Source organism: Chlorocebus sabaeus, chromosome 11 (assembly GCF_047675955.1).
Source record: "Chlorocebus sabaeus isolate Y175 chromosome 11, mChlSab1.0.hap1, whole genome shotgun sequence".
Taxonomy (NCBI): Eukaryota; Metazoa; Chordata; class Mammalia; order Primates; family Cercopithecidae; genus Chlorocebus; species Chlorocebus sabaeus.
The window spans coordinates 28,223,870-28,248,712 of record NC_132914.1 but is presented as its reverse complement, the minus strand read 5'-3'; the positions used below and the strand labels follow the sequence as shown (position 1 = coordinate 28,248,712).

Below are 24,843 nucleotides of genomic sequence, written 5' to 3'. Positions count from 1 at the left end.
CAAACTACAATGTCTGAGATGAAAAATACACTCGAAGGGATTAATGTTATATCAGATACCGCAGAACCAAAATATTAGTGAATTTTAAGATATAGTGATAGAAAGTCTTTGAAATGAAACACGGGAAGAAAAGAGTTAAAGAAAAAAAAGCCCAGAACATCAGTGAGTTATGGGTTATGAGACAACCTAACCTGGCCTAAAACACATGGAATTAAAACCTTTGATGGTAAGAAGAGGGAATAGAAAAAATATTTAAAGAAATAATGGCTCAAATTTTCCAAATTTAAACTACAAACTTGCAGAGCCATAAGGCACAATGTACTTTAACAAAAGAAAAATTAAGAAAACTACATAAAGGTTGATCATACAAAAATGATTAAAAAAAAATATATATATATATATATATATATATGGAGAGAGAGAGAGAGAGAGAGAGAGAGAGACAGTCTTGCTCTGTTGCCAGGCTGGAGTGCAATGGTGTGATCTTGGCTTACTGCAACCTCCACCTCCTGGATTCAAGCAATTCTCCTGCCTCAGCCTCCCGAGTAGCTGGGACTACAGGCACATGCTATCACGCCCAGCGAATTTTTGTATTTTTAGTAGAGATGGGGTTTTACCATGTTGGCCAGATTTTAAAAAAATTTTGAAAACAGCTGGGAATAGGGCAAGGAAAATTTTATTTGTAGAAAAATACAGAAGAATGACAGCCAACTTCTTGTCAGGCACAACGCAAACCAGATTTCAACAGCATCTTTAAAGTACTGGGAAAAAACTGTCAGTATATAATTATATACTCTGCAAAACTATCTTTACAAAATGAAGGCTTTTTTTTCAGGCATAAAAAGCTAAAAGAACACATCCCCAGTAGAACTGAATCACAGAAAATAGTTTTGGGTTTTTGTTTTTTGTTTTTGAGATGGAGTCTTGCACTGTCGCCTGCGCTGAAGTGCAGTGGAGCGATCTCGGCTCACTGCAACCTCTGCCTCCTGGGTTCAAGCAATCTTCCTGCCTCACCCTCCTGAGTAGCGGGGATTACAGGTGCCCAGCTAATTTTTGTATTTTTAGTAGACACGGAGTTTCACCATGTTGGCCAGACGGTCTCAAACTCCTGACCTCAGGTGATCTTCCCATCTTGACCTCCCAAACTGCTGGGATTACTGGTGTGAGCCACCATGCCTGGCTACAAAAAATAGTTTTAAAAAACCCTTCAACAAAAGGAAAATGATGCCAGATATAGATTGTATCCATACAAATGAATGAAGAGCACTGGTAATAGTAAATATGTGTGTAAATATAAACAATTTTTTGTTACTTTAAAAAATCACCTTAAACAACAGTTAATTGTTTAAAGCAAAAAAACACAACACAACAAAAACCCCTGACATATTATGGGCTTATATTCAATCACAGAAGTAAGATGTATGCCAACAGCAGTGCAAAGGCTGGGAGAACAGACACAGAAGTACAACATATGTAGGAGGGAAAATATTACTTGAAGGCAGATAGCGATAGTTTAAGAATCATTCTATTTAAGCCAAATTAACTATTTTTAAAAAACGATGAAAAAGGATGGGCACAGTGGCTCACACCTATAATCTCACCACTTTAGGAGGCTCATATAGGGGGATTGCTTGAGGCCAGGAGTTGGAGACCAGCCCGGGCAACATAGCAAGACCTTGTTTTTACCTACACACAAGTTTTAAAAATTAGCTGGGCATGGTGGTGCACACCTGTGGTCCCAGCTACTCGGGAAGTTTTAGGTGGGAGGACTGCTTGAGCCCAGGAGTTCAAGGCCGCGGTGAACTACAATCACACCACTGCACACTAGCCTGGGTGACAAAGCAAAACTGTCTCGAAAAAGAAAAAAACAAAATAAAGAAAAGGATGAAGAAATCATTTATAATGATAAAGGGATCAGTTCTTCAAAAAGACATAATAGTTCTAACATTCATGCAACTAAAACCAGAGCCTCAAAGTACATGAAGCAAAAACTGATAGCTCTGCAAGCAGAAATAGACATATCTACAGTTATAGTTGGAGATTTCAGCACTCCTCTATTGATCATCTATAGAAGTAGAGAGAAAATCCATAAGTACATGGAAGATCTGATAACACTACCAACCAACCTGACTTGACTGATATTTGTAGACTACTCTACTCACACAATAGTAGAATACACATTCTACTATTGTATTGCACGCATATCATTTACCAAGATAGACCATATTCTGAGCCATAGAACAGGTCTCCATAAATTTAGAAGGAGTTGGCTAGGCACAGTGGTTAACACCAGTAATCCCAGCACTTTGGGAGGCCAAGAAGGGAGGATTGCTTGAGGCCAGAAGTCCAAGACTAGCCTGGGCAACATGGTGAAACTTCGTCTCTACAAAAAATACAAAAATTAGCTGGGCCTGGTGGTGTGCACCTATAGTCCCAATTACTAGGGAGGCAGAGGTGGAAGGATTGCTTGAGCCTGGGAGGTTGGGCAGTGAGCTGTGATTGCGCCACTGCACTCCAGCCTGGGCAACAGAGTGAGACTTTGTCTCAAAAAAGAAAAAAATTAAAACGAGTCAAATAACATAAAATTTGTTCTTTGGTCACAACAGACTTATCTGAGAAGTCAGTAAGAGAACGGTATCTGGAAGATCTCTACATACCTGGAAACTAAAATATACTTTAAATAATCCACGGGTTGGCTGGGTGCGGTGGCTCATGCCTGTCATCCAAGCACTTTGGGAGGCCAATGTGGGCAGATCACCTGAGGTTAGGAGTTCAAGACCAGCCTGGCCAACATGGCGGAACCCCACCTCTACCAAAAATACAAAAATTAGCCAGGTACGGTGGCGAACACCTGTAATCCCAGCTGCTCAAGAGGCTGAGCAGGAGAAACGCTTGAATCCGGGAGGCGGAGACTGCAGTGAGCCAAGATCAGGCTATTGCACTCCAGCTTGGGCAACAGAGCGAGACTCCATCTCAAAATACAAAACATTAAAATATATTTACATATATAAAAATTATCCATAGGTCAAAGAAGACATCAAAAGCGACATTAGAATGTATTTTGAGCTGACTGAAAATGAAAACACAATATATAAAAATCAGTTTGATGCAGTGGAAACAGTGCTTAGAGCGAAGTGCAGAGCACTAACTGATTATTATAATAGAAAAAGACAAGAGATCTCAAATCAGTGACCCAAAGTTCATCTCATGAAATTAGAAAGAAGATAGCAACATAAGCCTAAAGTTAGCAGAAAAAAGGAAACAATTTTTTAAAAAGCAGAATCAAATGAAAATTTTCAAAAAACCAGAAAAATGATAGCATAAAATCCAATGAAATCAAAAGCTGGGTCTTTTAGAAAACCAAAAAATGTATAGATCTCTATCCAGACTGATACAACAAAAAGAAGAGAAGACACAAATATACAATTTCAGGAATAAGTGAGGGGACATCAATACAGATGCTAAAGACATTATGTAACAAGGGAACGTTATGAATAACATTATGTCAATATATTTGACAACTTTGATAAATTGGGCACATTGTTTGAAAGGTAAGATCAACTTATTACCTTTAGCAATATATCCTGAGTAGCCCTATTACATCTATTAAAGAAATTAATATATACAAAATGACATTCATAAATTAAATTTTTAATTAAAAACCTTACCACAAAGAAATTTCCAGGCAATACAGTTTCCCTGGTGAATTCAATCCCACATTTAAGGAAGAAATTATGCCGCTTCTACACAAACTTAGCCAGAAAATCAAACAGGTGGGGGGAAAATCCTAATGGTTTTCTATACGGCAAGTATTATTCTGATACTAAAACTAGACATTACAAGAAAAGAAAATTGTAGGGCAATACCCCTCCACGAGGAACTCTCCATTAGAGGGAAAAGGTAAGAGATCCCCAGTGGTCCACATTCAACTTCTGCAATCCTAGCCACAGGAGAGTTCCTCGGCCTTTGCAGGCCCTGAGACCAGTATAGGGAGCTGTCTGGAGTCCATGTGATGACTGTTTCAGAGAAAGAGTTTGCCAGGAGCCTTACACAGCCACTGAGACCAAAGCAGCTGCAGCACAGCACCATTTTGAGAGCCCAGCAGCCGCCAGACTACCTCCTGGGGCCCAATAGCCCCTGCATCTCCACATCCTGGAAGCCCTGCTGACATCCCTTTACATGAACCCAGACAGCTGCAGTATCACAATGCCAACTGAACCCAGCATGTAGCCAGGTCCCCAGTACTCTAGCTCAAGCAGTGTATTACACCCAGGGAACAGGGTGTGCAGTGCACAAGGAAGGCTGCCCCAAGGACAAAGGGAGCCAAAGTTTGTGTTTCCCAGAGCCTGAGAGCCACCTGCCTGGAGTCTCTGCCACTGACAGTGTGTTAGTCTGTTCTTGCATTGCTATAAGGAAATACCTGAGACTAGGTAATTTATAAAGAAAGGTGGTCTATTTTGGCCCATGGTTCTGTAAGCTGTACAGGCATGGCACCAATATCTGCTTGGCTCCTGGTGAGGACATCAGGAAGCTTACAATCATGGTGGAAGACAAAAGGGAGCCAGCGTATCACATGGTGAGAGCAGGAGCAAGAGAGAGAGAGAGGGGAGAGGTGCCACATTCCTTTAAACAACCAGATCTCATCATGAGGACAGCACCAAGCCATTCATGAGGGATCTGCCTCATGACTTAAACACTTCCCACTAGGCCCACCTCCAACATAGGAGACCACATTTCAAAATGAGATTGGGTGGGGACAGACATCCAAACCATATGGGTGCCAAGTTGACAAGGGGTTGACTTGTGATAGTTAATACTAGATGTCAACTTGACTGGATTGAGGGATGCTCAGATGGCTGGGAAGTCCACTCCACTAGCCACTACTGGCACCTGTGCCTGCCACCCAGGGGCCTGAGGGACCATTGTTCCTGGGTGTGTCTGTGAGGGTGTTGCCAGAGGAGATTGACATTTGAGTCAGTGGACTGGGAGAGGAAGACCTACCCTCAGTGTGGGTGGACACCATCCACTTGGCTGCTAGAACAAGGCAGGTAGAAAAGGGGGAAGAAGCAGCTTGCTTGCTGAGTCTGCTCACTCTCTCTTCCTGTGCCATGCTGGACACTTGCTTCCTCTCCTTCTGCCCTTAGATATCAGCCTCCAAGTTCTTTGACCTTTGGACTGTGGAACTTGCACTAGTTGCTTTCCAGGGGCTCCTGGGCCTGCAGCCATAGACTAAGGGCTATGCTGTTGGCTTCCCTGGTTTTGAGGCTTTTGGACTTGGACTGAGCCATGCTTCTCTCTTTCTCCAGCTTCTCTCTTTCCCCAGCTTCCAGACAGCCTGTCGTGGTACTTCACCGTGTGTATTAGTCTGTTCTCACGCTGCTAGTAAAGACATACGTGAGACTGGGCAATTTATGAAGGAAAGACCTTTTAATGGACTCACAGTTCCATGTGGCTGGGGAAGCCTCACAATCATGGTGGACGATGAAGGAAGAGCAAAGGGACATCTTACATGGTGGCAGGCAAGAGAGGGCTTGTGTAGGGGAACCCCCTTTTATAACACCATCAGATCTCATGAGACTTATTCACTGTCACAAGAACAGCACAGGAAATACCCGCTCCCATGATTCAATTACCTCTTACAGGGTCCCTCCCACAACACATGGGAATTATGGGAGCTACAATTCAAGATGAGATTTGCGCGGGGACACAATCAAACCATATCACCGTGTCATCATATGAGCCAATTCTCCCTAATAAACTAATGCAACTATAGATATGGATATATCCTATTGGTGCTGTCCCTCTAGAGAACCCTGACAAATACAGACAGCAACCCTGGAACCTCCAGCAGCAGGGCTGCCTTGCAGCTGCCCATACCTTCGGGGGGCCTGGGGACTGGCCCACCTGAGCACCATCCTGGGGCCAGATGACAGGTCCACCCACTAGCCACTACTGGCACCTGTACATACCACCCAGGGACCTGAGGAGCAGCCTACCCCCCCCACTGCTATCACTGTTGGCACCAGAGTACACTATCCAGGGGCCTAGGTATCAGCCAACCAGGCCTGCCTCTGCCAGCCCATGCACACCATCAGGGGACCTGATGACAGGCCCATCCCACTTACCAGCATCACTGCTAGTATTCCATTGCTGCACTGTCTAGGGGCCTGGGGACTGACTTGCTCCACCCACAGCCATTGACACCCACATGCACTATCAAGGGGTCTGACAACAGTCCTGTTCCACCCACCCCACTGCTGCCTAAGCATGCCATCCAGGAGCCTTGGTAATCAACTCACTCTGCCTGCCACTATTGTCAGCCATTCATGCCATCTGAGGGCCTGACCACAGGTCCACCCTGCTACTGCCACCATCAATAGCACTGGGGTCTTGTGCACATCATTGAGGAGTCTGAGGACAGGCCTGCTCCCCATATTGCCAGCACCAGTGCCTGCCATACATTATTTGGGAACCTCAGGATCAACCTGCCTTGCCTGTCATGGCTAGTGCCAACACTTGCTTTCTGTGGGTCTGAGGATGGGCCCTGCCCACTGCCACTGTCTATGTACATTGTTCAAGGGCCTGGTGATAGGCCTACCCTTCCTGCTGCCTGCACCTATGTGTGTTTCATGGGGGCTTAGGGACCAGCCTGCCCAGCCTACAGCTGCCGTCATCACTGGTATCTACCCATTCATGACTCTTAGGGGCCTAAGGACTGGCCCACCCAGCTCACTGCCATCACCGCTGGCACCCTGCACATGCTACCTGGGAATCCAAGGATTGGCTTGCTGCCACTATTGCCACAGTCAGTGCCACACACACTGCCCAGGGACATGAGGACCCACCTTCTCAGCCACTGCTGCCACTGCCAGCAATCAACCAAGCTGCCTAGAAGCCAAAGATCTGACCCACCCAGACTCACCACCACTGGTCATGCATATGCTGCATGGGGACCTAAGGATGGGCACTCCCACCCTGCTGCCACCACCACTGGCACTTGAGGACCAATCTGCCTAGGGTAACTGTCCCCAGTAAAGTTTGCCTCAGCCTCCACAAATAAGCATGGCCTAAGCCACTGAGGAACTTACAGATACCACTGATGCTGATTACAACCAAAGAAATCATGTAGAGACTACACTAGTATGCCCACCCACCAATAATCAAAGCCAAAGCACCCTACCCAACTAATGCTATAAATAGAGTTTTAGGAAAAACTAATCTTTCCCTATGAAAGCCAATGCATAAAATTGGAAGATTTGACTATTGCACTAGATGCATACATATCAATGTAAGAACCGAAGAAACATGAAAAAGGAAGGAAACATGACATCTTCAAAGGAGTGCAGTAATTCTCCAGTAACATCCTAATGAAAAGGGAAACTATGAAATGCCTGAAAAAGAATTCAAAATATTGATACTAAAGAAAGTCAGTGAGATCTAACAGAACACAGGTAAGCAAAACAAAGAAGTCAAGAAAACAATTCATGATCTGAATCAAACAAATTCTGAGACTGAAGAATTCAATGAATGAAATAAAAGTACAATAAAGAGCTTAAATAATAGACCAGATCAAGCAGAAGAAAACTTTCTAAACTTTAAAGACAAGTGTTTTGAAATAAACCAATCAGCAAAAAAAAAAAAAAAAAAAGAAAAGAATAAAAAGGAAGGAAGAAAGCCCTACCTGACATATGAGACACCATAAGGAAACCAAATATTTCGATATTAGGAGTTCCAGAAGGAGAAAAAGTGGGCAAAGGCATTAAAAAAAATTTTTAATGAAATAATAGCTAAAAACTTCCAAAGTCTTGCAAGAGATAGACATTCAAATACAGAAAACATAAAGAACCCCAAATAGATTTGTATCAAAAAAGTCATCCCCAAGGCTCATTACATGCAAACTGCCAAAATCAAAGACAAAGAGAGAATTCTAAAAACAGCAAAAGAAAAGTGTCAAGTCACATATAAGGGAATCTCCATCAGACTAACAGCAGGTTTCTCAGCAGAAACCTTACAGGCAAGGAGAGAATGGGATGACATATTCAAAGTGCTGAGAAAAAAAAAAAAACTGATAGCCAAGAATACCATACCCAGCAAAACCATCTTTCAAAAAATGGAAGAGAAATAAAGTTGTTCCCAGATCAGCAAAATCTGAGATAATTCATCACCACACGAAATGCTTAAAGAAATCCTACATCTGGAAGTGAAAGAACAAAGTCTACAAATATGAAAACTCAAAAAGTATAAAATTCACTGATAGAATAGATATACAAATGAGAAAGAGAAAAAAGTCAAACATTACCACTACAGAAAACCATCAAACTGCAATTATAAACAATAAGAGAGAAAGAAATAAGGATATACAAAACAACCAGAAAACAATTAACAAAATGACAGGAATAAGTCCTTACATATCAATAATAACCTTGAATATAAATGGATTAAATTATCCATTTAAAAGATATAGGGTGGTTGAATGGATTTTTTAAATGACCCAACTATATGCTGCCTAAAATAAACTCACTTCACTGTAAAGACAAGTTGAAGAAATTGAAAAAATACTTCATGCAAATAGAGATCAAAAGCAAGCAGGAGTGGCTATACTTAGAATAGACTTTACGTCAAAAACTATAAAAAGAGACAAAGGAGGGTATTATATAATGATAAAAGGATCAATTTAACAAGATGATGTAACAATTCTAAATATATATGCATCCAACACTGGAGCACCCAGATATATAAAGCAAGTATTACTAGATCTAAAGGGAGAGACAGACTTCAATACAATAACAGTTGGGCACTTTAATGCCAGACTCACAGCATTGGACATAACATCTAGGCAAAAAAAAAGCAAAGAAACATTGGATTTAAACTGCACTTTGGACTAAATTGATCTAACAGACATTTATAGAACATTTAATGCAACAGCTGCAGAATATACCTTATTCTTATCAGCAAGTGGAACATTCTCTGGGATAGACCATATGTTAGGACACAATACAAGTCTTAACAACTTTTCAATGTTTTAAAACATTGAAATCATATCAAGTATCTTCTCAGATTACACTGGAATAAAACTAGAAATCAATACCAAGAGGAACTTTGGAAAATATAGAAATGTATGGAAATTAAACAACATGCTCCTGAATGACCACTGGGTCAAGGAAGAAATAGGGAATAAATTAAAATTGCTTGAGACAAACGAAAACAAACAACCTACCACAATTTATCAGAGACATCAAAAGCCAGACAAAGAGGGAAGTTTACAGCAATAAACACCTACATCCAAAAAGTAGAAAGATTTCAAATAAACAATCCAACAGTGTACCTCAAGGAACTAGAAAAGCAGGAACCAACCAACCCATAAATAACAAATAACCGAGTAACCCCGTTTTTAAAATGAGCTAAAGACAAACAGATACTTCATCCACGAAGGTATACTTATGGCAAATAAGCACATGAAAAGATACTCAATATTACTAGTTATTAGCTAAATGCAAATTGCAAAGTATGGTGGTATGAGATACCACCATACACCTATAAATGGTCACAGTAAAAAAGAAGCTGATAATATCAAGTGGTAGTGAGGATGTAGAGCAACTGGAACTCTCATACACTGTTGGAAGACATGCAAAATGGCACAGCCTTTTTGAAACCATTCAGCGGTTTCTTGCAAATATAAATAATACACTTATGATATAACCCAGCATTCCCATTCCTGATTGTTTACCCAAGGAAAATAAAAATGTATGCTCTCACAAAAACCTATACATAAATGTTTTATGGAATCTTTATTTTTAATTGCCCAAAATCTTACATGTTCTTCCATTGGTGAATGGATAAAATGTGGTATATTTATATAATGGAACACTATCTAGCAATTTAAAAAAAACTACTGATACATCCAATGGCATGGACAACATTCAAATGCATTATTCCAAGAGAAAGAAGGTACACTCAAGACTACATACTGTATGATTCCATTTATGTGACATTTTGGAAAAGGCAAAATAATAGAATAGAGAAGAGATCAGTGGTTGCTAGCAGCTTGGCCTGGGGAGCGTGGTTAACTATAGTAAAGCATGAGGGATTTGCAGTGATAAACGTGTTCTATATCTTCACTGTGGTGACTGCACAACTGTATGCATTTTTCAAAACTTGCAGAACTGTATGCTAAAAATATAATTTTACTGTATGTAATTATACCTTAATTTCTAAAATGTAATTTATGGTGTTGAATCAATAAAACCACAGAATCCTTTCTAAAAAGAATATTATAAATGCTTTGGAAGGAAAAAAAGACCCATTTTGGACAAGATGGTCAAAAGAAGGCCTCTGTAAAGAGAGTTCAAATGAAAGATAAGGAAACAGTTAGGAGAAGGGTAGCCCTGCGGTAGGAAACAGTTTGGAATGTGGTAGGAAAGTTCAGAAGGCCAGAGGTATTTATTTCTAAGAATAGCTTCCATTCATTAACAGTTTGTTATACACCAAGCCTTGTGTTAAGTTCTTTACATACAGAATTTTACTGACTCCCCACAATAAATCAGTGAAGTGGCTGTTTTTAGTTCCCTTTTACAGAAGAAGAAAGTTGAGGCTTTAAAAAGGTTGGTTAATTTACCCCAAAAATGTCAGTATCAGGAAACAAACCTGGGTTTCTTTGCCTCCAAAGCTCAATCTCTTTATACCAGTGTCTAGATAAATAACAATTAATTGTATCCTTTTTGTTTAATCTTAAAATTTTTCACTTAAGTTCAGAGACACATTAGCAAATATACTTCACATTTTTTTCTATGACATGCTGGCTGACTTAGACAATACTGAATAATCCCTTAAGAATGACTGGCGACCTAAAGGCTTTCCTTTGATAACTACTAACACAGACTCAAAGAAACAATGTAGGACAGAGATCCTTGAGAGATGAGAGAACAAAGATTCAGATAACTTGGATTTAAGTTTTGAGATTTTGTGTCATTGGCTTCTAATCATAAGACTTCTTGTCCTAAAGATTTTATCATCTTAAGTCCAAAGTTTCTTAAGTTTTTAAAGCTATGAAACTTTCTGCTATTTTATGACCAACCCCAACACCCTACAATTACCTCTTCACTGTGTTTTCTGTTACATTTTTAAAAAATAATATTGTCAATTTTGTCCATTCTGTCTATGTAATCAGCTCTAAGTTCTTTCACCTGGAGACCTATCTTTGCATTCCAGTAGTTTAGCTTGAGGAACATGCCCTTCAGGCACCTGCAGAAATGTTATGGTGATCAGTTTCAAAGCAGGAAATGGGAAAAAACTCCCATAGCCTGAAATGTTCTTCCTTTGAATAGCAAGTTGATCTTGGGCCAGAATGGGCCAGGTGGGCACACAGGCCTCAAGAAAATAAGTTTTGGTATTCATTTGATATCCACTTTAACAGATCTTTAAAGACTCGATAAAACAAAGCATATTTTACATTTAATAAAAAAGACATATTTTTAATTTCGCTGTGTGGAATGAGTGTTAAATATTGATATTAAGATAGTGGTTATATCATGGTTGGGGAAGAGAGGTATACAATAGGGAAAAGATCCACAAGGGCTTAACAACATACTCTTAATGATAATTATGGTTTTCCTATCTAGAAAATTATCTGAGAAGGTTTAAACATAAATTTCAGGCCTCAAAGAAGAGTTTGCTCTTTCTTTTTTTCCCATGCTCTGTCTATATCCCTAAAATGTCCTTACTCCACATTATTGCTAGATCATGTAGGTAGTTACCTATGCACAGGAGTGCTTTATGGTTCAAGACATGTATGGATTTTAAATCTTCCAGACTTTCCCTAAGTTCTCTGCTTAAATTCCATTTTCCCCTCCACACATTATTAAATGCTCATTATTAAATGCTCTGTCTTGCAATGTGTCAAGACTTACAATTCAAGGAGGTTCTTCTTTGAAAACTGCAGAGATGTAGATGCTTGAGGGTACTCATCCACATCTGTTTCTTGCTCATCCTGTTTACCCAGGTCCTGGTCATGCTTAGCCTCCAGTTCCAATACACCCTGGTAAAGATGATGATGGAAGCAAAGCAGAACAAAAGGTTACTACAAGATGTGGTGTTTCTTCCAGCCCTACCCAATCCCCCTTCTCTGGGGTCAACCACATAGTCCTGTCTGAGACTGGAGCTTTCTGATGCATCTGTAAGCTAAGCAGACATGCCCCTCTGCTCTGTCTACAGAGGAAGGCTGAGGCAGGGGCATGGAGAGAATCGGTGTGTACAGGGAGAGCTCTTTTCAGTCCTGATGAGTAATCGAATTCTTTCTGACCATGGATTCCAAAACTCTACTCAAATTAGATGACTGTTCTGGTCTTTTAAAAAAAATCAATGTCATGAAAAAGAAAAAGTGGCAGGACTATTCCATATTAAGAGTCTAAGGAGATATGAAAACCAAACATATTGCATAGATCTTTTTGGGATGCTGGTTTAAAAATATGGCTGTAAAAGACATCTGGGGGACAATTAAAGAAATTAGAATATTGAGAGAATTGAGATTACTATATTAATGCTGATTTCCCCACATGTGATAACAGTATTTTGTGAGAGAAAGTTTTATTTTTAGAGATGCTTTCTGAAGTAAACAGGAATGAAGTATCATGCTGTCTTTGACCTACTTTTAAATGGTTCAGAAAGTTTCATCTATTTATATACATAAAAATAAAGCCAATGTGAGAAATGTGAAAGATTTTTAAACACAGGTGTAGGAATATGGTTAATCATTGCATAATTCTCAGTTGACCTTAAGTTGTTTCATATCAAAGAGTTTGGGGGAAAAACCCTACTCTATGAGTTTGATCAATAAAATTTACTTTTTTGTTTCTATATTCTTTGCCTTGTTCTCAAAAAGCATCCCAAGACATGTTCTGCTATTTCAAGTCTCTGCATGCAAAAATCGGCAATAATTTATCCTGGAACACTTCTTTAGTAACTATTTATGAAATGTTTCTTCTGTCCTCTGAAGAAGTTTGATCTGAATTTCCTGTGTTTCAGCAGAACTATTTTTAAACTGGAAGGAGAAAAGTTTGGAGGAGGGAGAATAGATCAGTCTCTTTTTGAAATGTCTGCGTAAACTACTGGTCAAGTCAATAGAAATAGCTAACATTCATGTAACTCTTTACAAATTAGTTTCATGTGCATTATTTATTTTCATTCTCATGCGGCCATTTGTATTTAGTGACTTACCCAAGGTCATAGAGTGTAGAGAACTAAGTGGTGACCCCAAACAAGGAATGCCCATGTCCTGATACAGAACTAGGACCCCATGCACATTATCTTATTTGGAAAAAGAGTCTTTGCAGATGTAACTAAGAATCTTGAGATAAGATCGTCTCGGATTACTTGAATGGGTTCCTAAATCCAATGACAAACATCCTAATGAGAGACAGAAGAGGAGAAGACACAGACACAGAGAAGACCACGTGAGGATGAAGACAGGAGACCAGGAGTTACGTAGCTACAAGCCATTGAAGGCCTGGAGCCCCAGAAGCTTGAAGAAGAAGGATTCTCTCCTGGAGGCTGCATTAAGGGTGAATAGCCGAATTCTACTGGAAGATAATCTGTGAGCAGGGGGTATGCTCATATGGTGATTTGTTCATATGGTGATTTGCTCATATGGTGATTTGGTCATATGGTGATTTGGTCATATGGTGATTTGCTCGAAGGTGAGAAATGTCACAGTTATTTCATAAATTCTCAAGGACAAAAATAACATATAATTCACTTTTTTTTTTTTTTGCATGGGAAGGCTAGTAAGTCCTTCATGTGGTAACAGCAGTATCCAGTGGGAATAATGCCATCCCCTGCCTCCCTCCTGATTTCAAACTTTGAAGTTCTGCACCAGTTAGAAGGAAACCCTCAGATATTTTCTTACCACTTTGAGATATGTGGTGTGAAGTTCTTCTCTTCAACCTACTGTGTCATTTAAGTGTCTCTCTTACCCATTTTTCAGTGTCTACCTTGTGAAGGAAGTCAGTTTGAGGGTTTTCGGAGGAAATGTCGTCCTCGTCATCTGATCGGTCTAAGATGTAGTCCACTTTGATAATTTCCTTTAGCAAACTGCAAGCCACATAATCCAAACAGAGGCTGTTATTATGCCTTTGGGCCAGAGCTTGGGCCTGCCCTACTCCTTTCTACATGGAGAACACTGAGATCTTTCCCAGCCCCAGGGAGCACCTGCTATCCCCATACTGAGTTCTATTCTGTGTGAGTAACACCTTGCATAGTATATCTCACAAGTAGAAATAGAGAGGCTGGATAAATAATAATTGGCTGAATCCATAAATTAACAGTGAGATTCCAAATTCCAAACTAATTGCAGCTCTGTGCATATATATGTATAAATGAGTGTGCAAAATCAACAAATAAGTACATTAATATCCTGTTTTAAAAAGTGGAGTTTAAATACATTATATGGTTCAAATGGCGGAGAGGAGTAGGTCTACAGCACCCTCTTGACCTCCACCCCCCAGCTGTCCTCCCCACAATGTTTACTAGCTTCTTTATTTTCAACAGAGATTCTAGGCATAAATAAGCAGAGACGTTTATGTATGCATGTCTGCATGTATATATATTGTACAGAATAGACCCTTTAAAATATATGTGGGAGGATATTTATATACTCCATTCTGTGTATACATCAAAGTACTTTGAATTTCTTATTTAATAACCCATTTTGGGCTCCATTTCATATTAGTACATACGGAGCTGTTTTGTTTTTAAAATGGCAACATAGTATTCCATTGCGGGGCTGTATAATAATTTTCCGATCAGTTTTTTTATTAACCGAAATGTAGAATGTTTCCAATCATTTGCTATTACAAACAATGCTGGAATGAATATCCTTACACATCTATATGTTGTTGTTGTGTATGTGTACAGCATATCTATTGGAAAACCCGAAAAGTAAAACTTCTAGGTCAATAGATATGTATATTCTAAATTTTGATAGATTTTTCACAAAGTATGCTTTAAAGAGGTTGAATCAATTTTCACTCCCAGCAAAAATGTGCCCATTTCTAACTCCGTGTCTAAATCCATGTGCTATTAACGTTTTTGATCTTTGCCAACTTGGTATGTTTAAACTGGTATCTCATTTAGTGTTAGTCTCATTTTATGTGTGAGGTTGAGTATCTTTGCCTATATGCATAAAACTCATTTGTATTTCCTTTTCTAAAATAAGTATGTTAATAGTCTTTGCCCATTCCCTACCACAGTGTTTAATATTTTGCTTAATTAATTAATACCACACTTATTCATATTTTGCTGGAGAGCCTATGTGTTCTCTCTCGTACGCTTGCGAATGGGTCACAATAAATGTGTGATATGTGTCTATAAAAGTAGTTCCAAGTCTATGGGATTTGAACCCTGAGGCTGGAGGTGTTCTCAGGGTTGAGGGGGTATTGAGTCACTTCACATATATCCTGCTTAGAAAGGGGTCCTGGAATCTATACAGATTTATATAGAATGAATAAATATTGCTTATATGAAAAAAAATTAAATGAAAAACTGCCCAAAGTTTACAAATGCATATGCTACTATCTTCAATAAATTATAAATGCATTTAAGAACATCTTTGATATCATAATAGCTTTCTTGCCACATGAGGGATTCTTGGAAAATCTTTTACCTTAAGAATGTTTTTCTAGTTAAAAAGGTTGTTAATCATAGCTAAATTAGTATGCATTTTTTAACATGTACTGGCAAATGTAAATATGTGTTTATACCACTGTTTGTGCTCCCTCTATGCCAGAAAGTATTTTAAATGGCTTAGATCTTTAGCAGGTGAAGATAATGAAGCCACAAAACAATCCACATGTTTTCTCAAATTGAGATTAGAGTCTAAATAACTTTTTTTTTTAATGGGTATCTACCCAGTTTATGATTGTGGGCCCCTTTAGCTTCTCATAAGGCCTACTAGAGTAAATATTCATGAGTTTAAAATTAGATAAATTATAGGGAAGATTGTCAACCTAGACTCTGAACCTGGAAATCCCATCATCTGCATACCACTGGCCCAAAGATGTCTGCAGTTGGGACCCTAGAAACTGCTTCTGCAAGCTCAGTTCTGACTTACTCCTGCATTACACCTTTAGTCACATTGAGCTTTTGGAAAAAGCCATTGTTTTTCTCAGTCAACTCTTGTTCCTGGCAGTCCATCTTCATCTGCAGAGACATCTCGTTATTTAGATTTGTGGGTGTGAGAGCCATTTCTTCGGCACTGTAAGGACAATAACGACAAGAGAGATTTTATGGCAGAATTGGGAACCACATCCTCTTCATCCTCTTCGCTGACACCAGGCTGACTTCTTCCTCAGGGCATTTGGCTTTAATTCCTCCCCTCCCAAACTGACTGTTCATTGTAAGGGACCCCAAGCAAGCTCTTAGATTTCTCTTCTCAAGTATGTATGAGAAAATCCTGCATGGCTGTCTCCAAGGACACACCTCTAGAGAGGTGCCTTGGCTGGTAAATGTGCATTTTGAATGCTCGAAGGAGAATACTATAGAGGAATATATAATAATCAGCCTGGAAGAATGGGAACTTTCATTTTTATAATCTCTTTCTGATTATATAATAATATGCATATTGTAAAAAGTAAAAAGGGCAAAAGAAGAAAGTAAAATCATTGGTACTTCAGAGATAACCAGAGATAACCCCAGAGACATCCAGACTTAACCACTGTTAACATTTTAGTACATTTTATTTCTGCTTCTAAATTTGGGGTTCATTTTATTCTTTTCCCATTGTTGACAACTAGGTTGTTTCTAATTGCTTAGTAGTATAAATAATGCAATAATGATTATCTTCGTTTAGTAATTTTCAGTGCATGTCTAATTAGTTAAGATACTTCCTTAGAGGTGGAATTACTGGTTCAAAGGGATTTGACCCAATTTTTAATGATTTGGACAAATATTCCCAAATTGCTTTCCTAAAGGTTTAACTAATATACACCGGTACCAGCTGTGTGTAGGAACAGGCACCTTCATTCCAGTCTGATAGGTGAGTGTTCACTGAAGAGCAGAGGAGTGAATTGTTGGAGTACTTAAGTAGTGTGAAAAATAACAGGGAAAGGAAACAGGAAAGAAGGTAGAGATGTGTGAGATAGGCTCTGGGAGGCTCATAGAAAAAGCTATAGGGAAAGGATAGATGCAAAACGTAACTCCTAGTTATAGGCAGAAATCAGAAGGGTGTGTCCAGGCCAAAAAAGAAGAAAACTTCTCTTCTGTACATTCAAGTGAATGGTAACAGTAGATTGGCCTAGAACTAGAGGGTGGCCTGGCTCCCAGCACCCTGAGGGAAAAGAGGGGATGACAGACTCATGGGAAGAGAAGGCCTTTTTCTATAAGGGTGATTTATGGCAGGGACTAGCAACAGGGAGGAAGAACCAGGGAGAAGGGATGCCCTGGGAATCACAGAGATGTTAAAACCATTTGCACAAACAATGGCTTGGTTGATCATTCTGTGGCAGAATTGAGCTTTGTTCTTGACCTGTGTGGTATAAAGGGGGCCCCTGTGAAAGAGAAGCATCAGGAAAGAACTAGAACCTTTGACGTGTGATGGCGCCACGCTTTTTAACTTTGAATGTGATAAAAAATAAACCTTTGATCTCCCTCAGGAAGGTCACTATGGCCTGCCAATTTCATCACAGCCCCTATCTGGACAGTTTTGTCCGTTTCCTGAGGGTGTTAAGCATTACAAAGGCAATTCCAAGCTCTGAAAAGTGAACAGACACTGAGATCTGCCTTGTTTACTGTTTTTCTGGTCCAAAAATAGAACCATAAAAACAATAAAATTTCCTTATTCTGATAACTCTCTATCATCTCAATGGCTCCCCCAAGAATGATTTTAAAGAAAACATGGTCTGTCAATTCAGGCACCTACCCAAATTCTGCCTCCATACATTCTCTCACATTTTACATAACAATTAGAGTCCTAACAATGGCTTATGTCTGTGCAGCCCCTAACAGATTACTAAGTGCCTTTCACATATTTTCTCATTGAGTTCCCACAGCAACATTGAACAGAGGGTATTATTCCCATCTTATGTGTGTATTAATGGAGCCTATGGGAGATGATGTGATTTACTTACAATCAGATATAAGAAGTAAAGCCAGGACTCAGAGCTTCCACGTCCTCACAGCTACTGATAAAAAGATTTTCCCCACCTCCCACCTCCAAAGAGGATCTAGATCAGGGCTCTCCAATAGAACTTTCTGTGTTGATGAAAATGTTCTCTACACTGTTCAATACAGTAGCTACTAGCCACACGTTTCTATTCAGTACTTGAAATGTGGCCAATGCAACTGAGAAACTGAATTTACAGCCACACGTGCCCAATGACTACCATATTGGACAACTCAGAATTTTCTAGAGCAACGATCATCAAACTATTGCTTGCAGACCAAATCCAGCCTGCCACCTATTTCTAGAAATGACATTTTATTGCAACACAGCTGCACCCATTCCTTTACAAATTGTCTGTGACTGCTTTTGCACTGCAATGAGAGGACTGAATGGCTGCAAGAGAAATCATTTGGCATAGAAAGGCTAAATGTTTACTATCTTGCCCTTTACAGAAGAAGCATGCCAACCTCTGGTCTAGACTATCACCTTCTTCTATGATGTTGGGTGTTTGCTACAATCCATCAGTTGAATGCAGTAAATGAGAGCTTAAATTTTGGAGAGTCAACCTGAGCTCATAATCTAGCATCAACACCTCACAGCTGGGCCTTATCTTATTGTGTGGGGGCCTCACATTTTCCTCTGTAGAATGGGGCTAACAATAGTAATACTAATATTATTAGAGATGTGAGGAGTAAACTTGTGCTTAACATGGCATCAGGGAAATAGCAAACACTTGCCAACGTTATCGATTTATCTATTAAAATAAAAGCAGTGGAAATAGGAGCATTAGTAAGGTTTCACTTCAAATAACACAGTAATAAAAATAATGCTTACACACATGCAGCACTTCAGTTCATAAGGCACTTTCACTAAGTTGTTTCCTCTGACCCTCACGATTACCCTGTGGTTAGCCAACCACGGCACATCTTGTCACCTCTATTTTATCAGAGGAAGAAACTGAAACACAGAGATGACCTGGGGCTTGTCCAAACTTTTATTGCTAGAAAATGGTAGAATCAGCATGAAAAGCTGCAAATTCTGACTCTAAGTTTTGCAATCATCCTACTATTATACATCAAGTCTATGCCTAGTATGTCTTAATGGGTTGGCTAACAGCCATCTTACCTCACAAACAATCCATCTTTTGAAGCTAATGTTTGACTAGTTACATAGTGCAAGTCCTTAGTGCTCAAAGTGTGGTCTGCAGGCCAGCAGCCTCAGCGCTTGCCAGGAGTTTGCCAAACATGCAGCTACTAGGCCCTCCTACCCAGACTCATTGAACCAATGTCTGCCTTTTAGCAAGATTTCAGGTAATTCATACACATAGGACTAAGTAGGGGGTTACTCATACCCTAGACCTTTTAAAATAGACTCCCTCTTTTCCCTACGCCCTATGTCTTCATTCCTGTATGTTTACCCCATTGGCTTTCTAGGATTGTTTGGTACAACTGGAGTGAATATCTCCTCCTTCCCCCATATCCTATAAAAACCTTTCAATTACACATTCAGAGAAGCATAAGTTTCAGTTACAAGGAACAATCAACTATTTTAAAAGACAGTTGATGAAATCGCTAACTTACATCGTGAGGGGATTTCTTCAGGCCTGACCACCCAGATCACCCTCTTCAGTTCCTGCTACCTGGACAATTTGGGATCTCAGAAATTTGTCAAAGCCATGGTACTAATAATCAGGGGTCTGATGTCACTACAGGCTCCTGACAAGGTCATAATGAGATGGTACACTGTGAAATAGTATATACCTGGAGATAGCTTTGCTCTTGCCAATTTGGTAATCCCAAACATCTATGAGTCCAGTGGAATAGACTAGCAACTGTCAAGTTTTCTAGTTTCAGTGGTGCCAGAGCCTCCTTTCCTCAGCACCAAAGGCAGACTGGAAGCCATCTGAGTGGTAAACACCAAGGCAGGTAAGTGTGCAGCTAGACTTTCTTTCCCTTTATGACATTTCACTTGGAATGCAGAGCCTGTAACCCCCATCACAAGATTCTAGGTGTGCAGTGCTCTCCTGACTGGCTTCTACCTTGCCCTTCTAGCCTGCCTCTCAGCCTCCTCACTTCTCTTGCTAACTCTGGAAACTAAGTCCTTCTTCCACCCCAGCCCTCTGTCCTCCCATCTCCTGGCCTCTGATATGGTGTTCTGGGATGCTCTTCCAACCTCAGCTTCTTCCCCCACATCTGCTCCTTTCATCTCTCACCTGAACTGAACATCTGGCTTTCCCACAGAGGCTCAAAGACCGACAATGAAGGACATGTCTTCTTCTACTCATTCCCCACTCAGCAGTAATGAGCAAGCATTTGATCTTCTTCTTTTTTTTTTTTTTTTTTTTGAGTCAGACTCTCGCTCTGTCTCCCAGGCTGGAGTGCAGAGTCACAATCTCAGCTCACTGCAACCTCCACTTCCAGGGTTCAAGTGATTCTCCTGCCTGAGCCTCCTGAGTAGCTGGAATTACATGCATGCTTGGCTAATTTTTGTATTTTTAGTAGAGATGGGGTTCTACCATGTTGGCCAGGCTGGTCTCGAACTCCTGACCTCAAGGGATCCATCCATCTTGGCCTCCCAAAATGCTAGGATTACAGGCGTGAGCCACTGCACTGGGCCTCAGCATTTGATCTTCTTGCAAACCAGGGATGCTCCTACTTTATACCTCTGTGACCTCGTCTCCTTTGAAGTCCATACTTCCTCTTATTATCACACTTTTACAACATACCTTCACCTTCTTCCAGGACTTCAGTGCCAAGTTCACATTTCCCTCTCTACCACATTGTCTCTCATTATTCTTAGTGAACTCGGCACCCATGGAAAGGGCCTAACAGTCTGACCTTACAATTTCTAAGCCCCTGCTCTTAAGACATTCCTCTTCACCTGTCAAAAACATTTAGCACCATGGAGATAAAATACAGAACAGTTCTTAAAAACATCAACTTTAGAATCACATCAGTGTTTGAAACCTGGTTTTGCCATTTATTAGCTTTCTGGTTTGGGTCCAAATTTAATCTCTTTGTCTGAAAAATTGGTTTACTAAGATCTACCTAACTGGCTTGTGGAGAAGTTAAAGGCACCATGTGAGGAATGAGTTTCAGGTAGAGTGGCTGACACACAGTAGACGCTCAAAAAATTTTGTCAAAGGAATGGAATGCATACATGGTAGGCATGATTTTTTTTATGGCAATATTTTAGGTCTCATTGTCACCCTGAGTATTTCTTCAGCCAAAAGCTCAAGTTCAGATGTGTCACCTTTCTTCTTACGGTCTGTACTGCATGCCCTACCTAGTTAGGAACCAGACTCCATCAACAGCCCTCCCCCAGTGCCTGCTGGGCTAGGATCCAGCCTTCAGTCCCCTCCTTATACCATGATTATGCTCCTAACTTTGGTTGTTCTGGGCAACCTTACATTTCTTTAGGAAAAAATCACAGAATTCTTATGACTAGTTCCATCACAAAATAATAACAATAATAGTAATAGCTACTACTTGCTGAGTGATTACAAATGTGCCAGGCAGTCTTCCAAGTGTTTTACATATATTACCTAATTTAATTCTTACCACCTTTTGAAAAGGAAGGGATCTTGGACTTAAACCCAAATCCAGTTAGTCTGGCTCCAGGGGCCATGCCCTAAAGCACCACTGTATAGAACACACTTCACACACTGGGTTCTCACAGTTACTCAGCCAAACTCTTCTCTCTCTTTTTTTTTTTTTTTTTAGACAAGGTCTCGTTCTGTTGCCCAAGTTGGAGTTCAGTGGCACAATCATGGCTCATTGCAGGTTCAACCTCCTGAGCTCAAGTCATCCTCCCACCTCAGCCTCCTGAGTAGCTGGGACTACAGGCATGCACCACCACACCTGGCTAACTTTTGTATCTTTTTGTTTTTTGTAGAGACAGGGTCTCACCATGTTGCCCAGGCTTGTCTCGAACTCCTCGGCTCAAGCAATCCTCCTGCCTCGGCCTCCCAAAGAGCCAGGATTATAGAGATGAGTCACCACGCCTGGCCTCTTCTGTGTCTCTGGTTGACTCCAAAATATATGGGCCCCGACAGCCGGTTTTTGTCTTCCTCAGCTCCTTCCCACTCTGCCAGCTCCCTCTGTGGGCGGTGACCTTGCCTCTGCCTTACTGCACTGATCAAGGTCAGCTGATGAGAATCTTCTTTCCACTGACAACTCCTGTGTGTAGCCTCTTTTCCATTCAAAATATTCCTGTGTTTTCCCTCATCATCTCCCACTCCCCTTCTATCTCAGAGAAAGCACATGTCCACTCTCTTTCCTAAGATTCCCTTCATTCTGACCCTTGTTGTTTTTTGGGGATTCTATTCCATTAATTCTAAATGCTGTTTGCAATTTCAAAACCCCTTTTTGAGTGCCTGTGCTGGCATTCTGCTGGGAGCTCCCAATTTCTTTGAGGAAACAGATGTATAAGTATACTTCTGACATCCTCAGGCTCTGCCTCTGCACTGTTGCTTTGCTTCTGTATGCAAACCTGCTTCTGTTTTCTCTCTTTTAGGAAAAAATAATTTCTTCTCTCTATTTGAGCTGCCATCTTCTCTCTCTCTTTTTAATAAAGATTTCTAAGAATTTCTCATGACACATTACTCATTACATATTCATATTTTAACCGCCTGTGGTATGGCTTGTTGATTGCAGGGGATTTTTGTTGTTTTTTGCTTTTTTTCACAGTTTGAGAGCCTTTAGTCATCTAATTTCCCTGATGGGGTGGGAACAGTGCATTTGTTTCTTACACTTATTTGACCCCAGAGCCTTTTCTGTGCTCAAAGCAGTGTGTTTCATGGATTGTGCTTTGGGAAACCCTTTTTAAAGATTATGGAGAAGCCCGGCATGGTGGCTGATGCCTGTAATCCCAGCACTTTGAGAGGCTGAGGTGGGCAGATCACTTGAGGTCAGGAGTTTGAGATCAGCGTGGCCAACATGGTGAAACCCCGTCTCTACTAAAAACACACAAAAATTAGCTGGACGTCATGGCAAGGACCTGTAATCCCAGCTACTCTGGAAGCTGAGGCAGGAGAATCGCTTGAACCCGGGAGGTGGAGGTTGCAGTGAGCCGAGATCGCCACTGCACTCCAGCCTGGGCAACGCAAGCGAGACTCTGTCTCAATAAATAAATAAATAAATAAATAAAGATTATAGAGAATGTAAGTGAAGTTCCCAGCCTACAGGAAGAATCACAAACAGCAGCACCCACAATCACAGGGCATCCCCATAGTTGCATCTTGGATCTCATGACCTTGACCTTGACAGCTTTCCTGAATCACCTCTTCTCATCCAGTGTTGTAACCTCTTGGTGCTGCAGAAACAGACTTCCTCCCAGGCCGGCAGATGGGTCTAACCCCAACATCTGCTCCACTCCAATAGGAGGGATGGTGTAGTCCCAGCTTGTCCCACCTGCCAGCCATCAGGCCACCCCCTGCCCAATGAATCCTGAGACACAACACTTAAGAAGGGTGTGGGATCCCAGAGAAAACCATAAGCCCAGAGATTTCAGGAAATAAACTTAGAGGGGAGTAAATATGTGTTGATTTATAGTCTCACAGAAATCTAAACCTTTTAATGAGCACCTTTCCCTGGAGGGGTTTGTAATATTTTAATTTACTCTCAATTATTGTTGTGAAACTAGTAGTTAAGTAGGCTACTCTGGTTTGAATGTGCGTCTCTTTAAACTGTGCCAGGACAGACAGATATCTGCACGCTACTGAATGCCTCCGAGCTTCCCTTCTCTCATCAGCAAAATAGGCAAACAATAGCTACCTAGCAGCTTACTGTAGGTATGCAGTGGCTTAATTGTACATAAAGCTCCTGGAACACAGTAGGCATTAAAAAGAGAAGTGACGGTCTGGAGGAGTCAAATACATAAAACCTCAGGCGGCGAAGATTTTGACCTCCAGGAGAAAGGGAGTATTATTCATTCTACATCTGGGAAGTCCCTGGCTTCTAGCCCTTTAGTAAAATGATAAAATCACTGTTTTTAAGGAAATTGAGTTCAAAGAAAGAGAAAGAAAGGGGGTAAAGGGGAGGGTGAGAAACTGTGTCATTTCCTGTGATAGTAAAGAAAGTTCTTGGAAGCTGAAACTCTCCCGTTAGACTCTAAGCAAGAGTGATGTGGGAGCTAGAGCTATAGAAATTGTTAGCACGTCGAATGAATGAGATTAGGGCAGGTAGTGCCTACAGGACTTCATAGATATCTAGGAAAAAATATCATTGTGAAGCCCCCTTATGTGGTGGTAATAGCAACCTCATCTCTATTATCAAATATTCATCAGTTGCAAATCTAAGGCTTTGTGCTAAGTAAGGCAGGGAATAAAAGGATGTCCAAACAGTCTTTAACTTCAGTTTAGATAAAGATAAATAACAACAGCAGTTAGTACACGTTGATTGCAAGTAATGGCATACGTAAGTGCTACAGGATTATAGAGAAAGAATTATGGAAACAATGCCTACAGAAGGGTAGTGTGGCTTTTCTAATACTTTCTAAGAGTTTCACACAGTAAAAGGGACCTGAATCAAATATTGTTCTGATTAATGAAGAAAGCTTTCCAGGGAATGGGAGCTTTCTGAAATGCCAAAGTAAGGGATTTATATTTATATAGAAGTTGATGAAAAGAAAGTTTGTCTGACAAATTGTATTGTATAAAAGTAATTGTAATTCAATGACTGTTTTAACCAATT

The 24,843-nt window shown here is 40.4% G+C and overlaps 1 protein-coding gene across 2 annotated transcripts in view; it reads right to left on the bottom strand.

Annotated features, from left to right (window-relative positions):
* SMCO2 (single-pass membrane protein with coiled-coil domains 2) overlaps positions 1-24,843 on the bottom strand; it is an 87,392-nt gene that overhangs the window by 17,828 nt on the left and 44,721 nt on the right. For both annotated transcript variants that reach the window (XM_073020576.1, XM_073020577.1), the window contains exons 2-4: positions 16,103-16,246; positions 13,986-14,085; positions 11,907-12,034 (exon numbers count right to left, since the gene is read on the bottom strand). In XM_073020576.1, coding sequence (XP_072876677.1) covers positions 11,907-12,034; positions 13,986-14,085; positions 16,103-16,236 — 362 coding nt within the window. In that variant the 5' untranslated portion in view covers positions 16,237-16,246. The remainder of the gene's footprint in view (positions 1-11,906; positions 12,035-13,985; positions 14,086-16,102; positions 16,247-24,843) is intronic.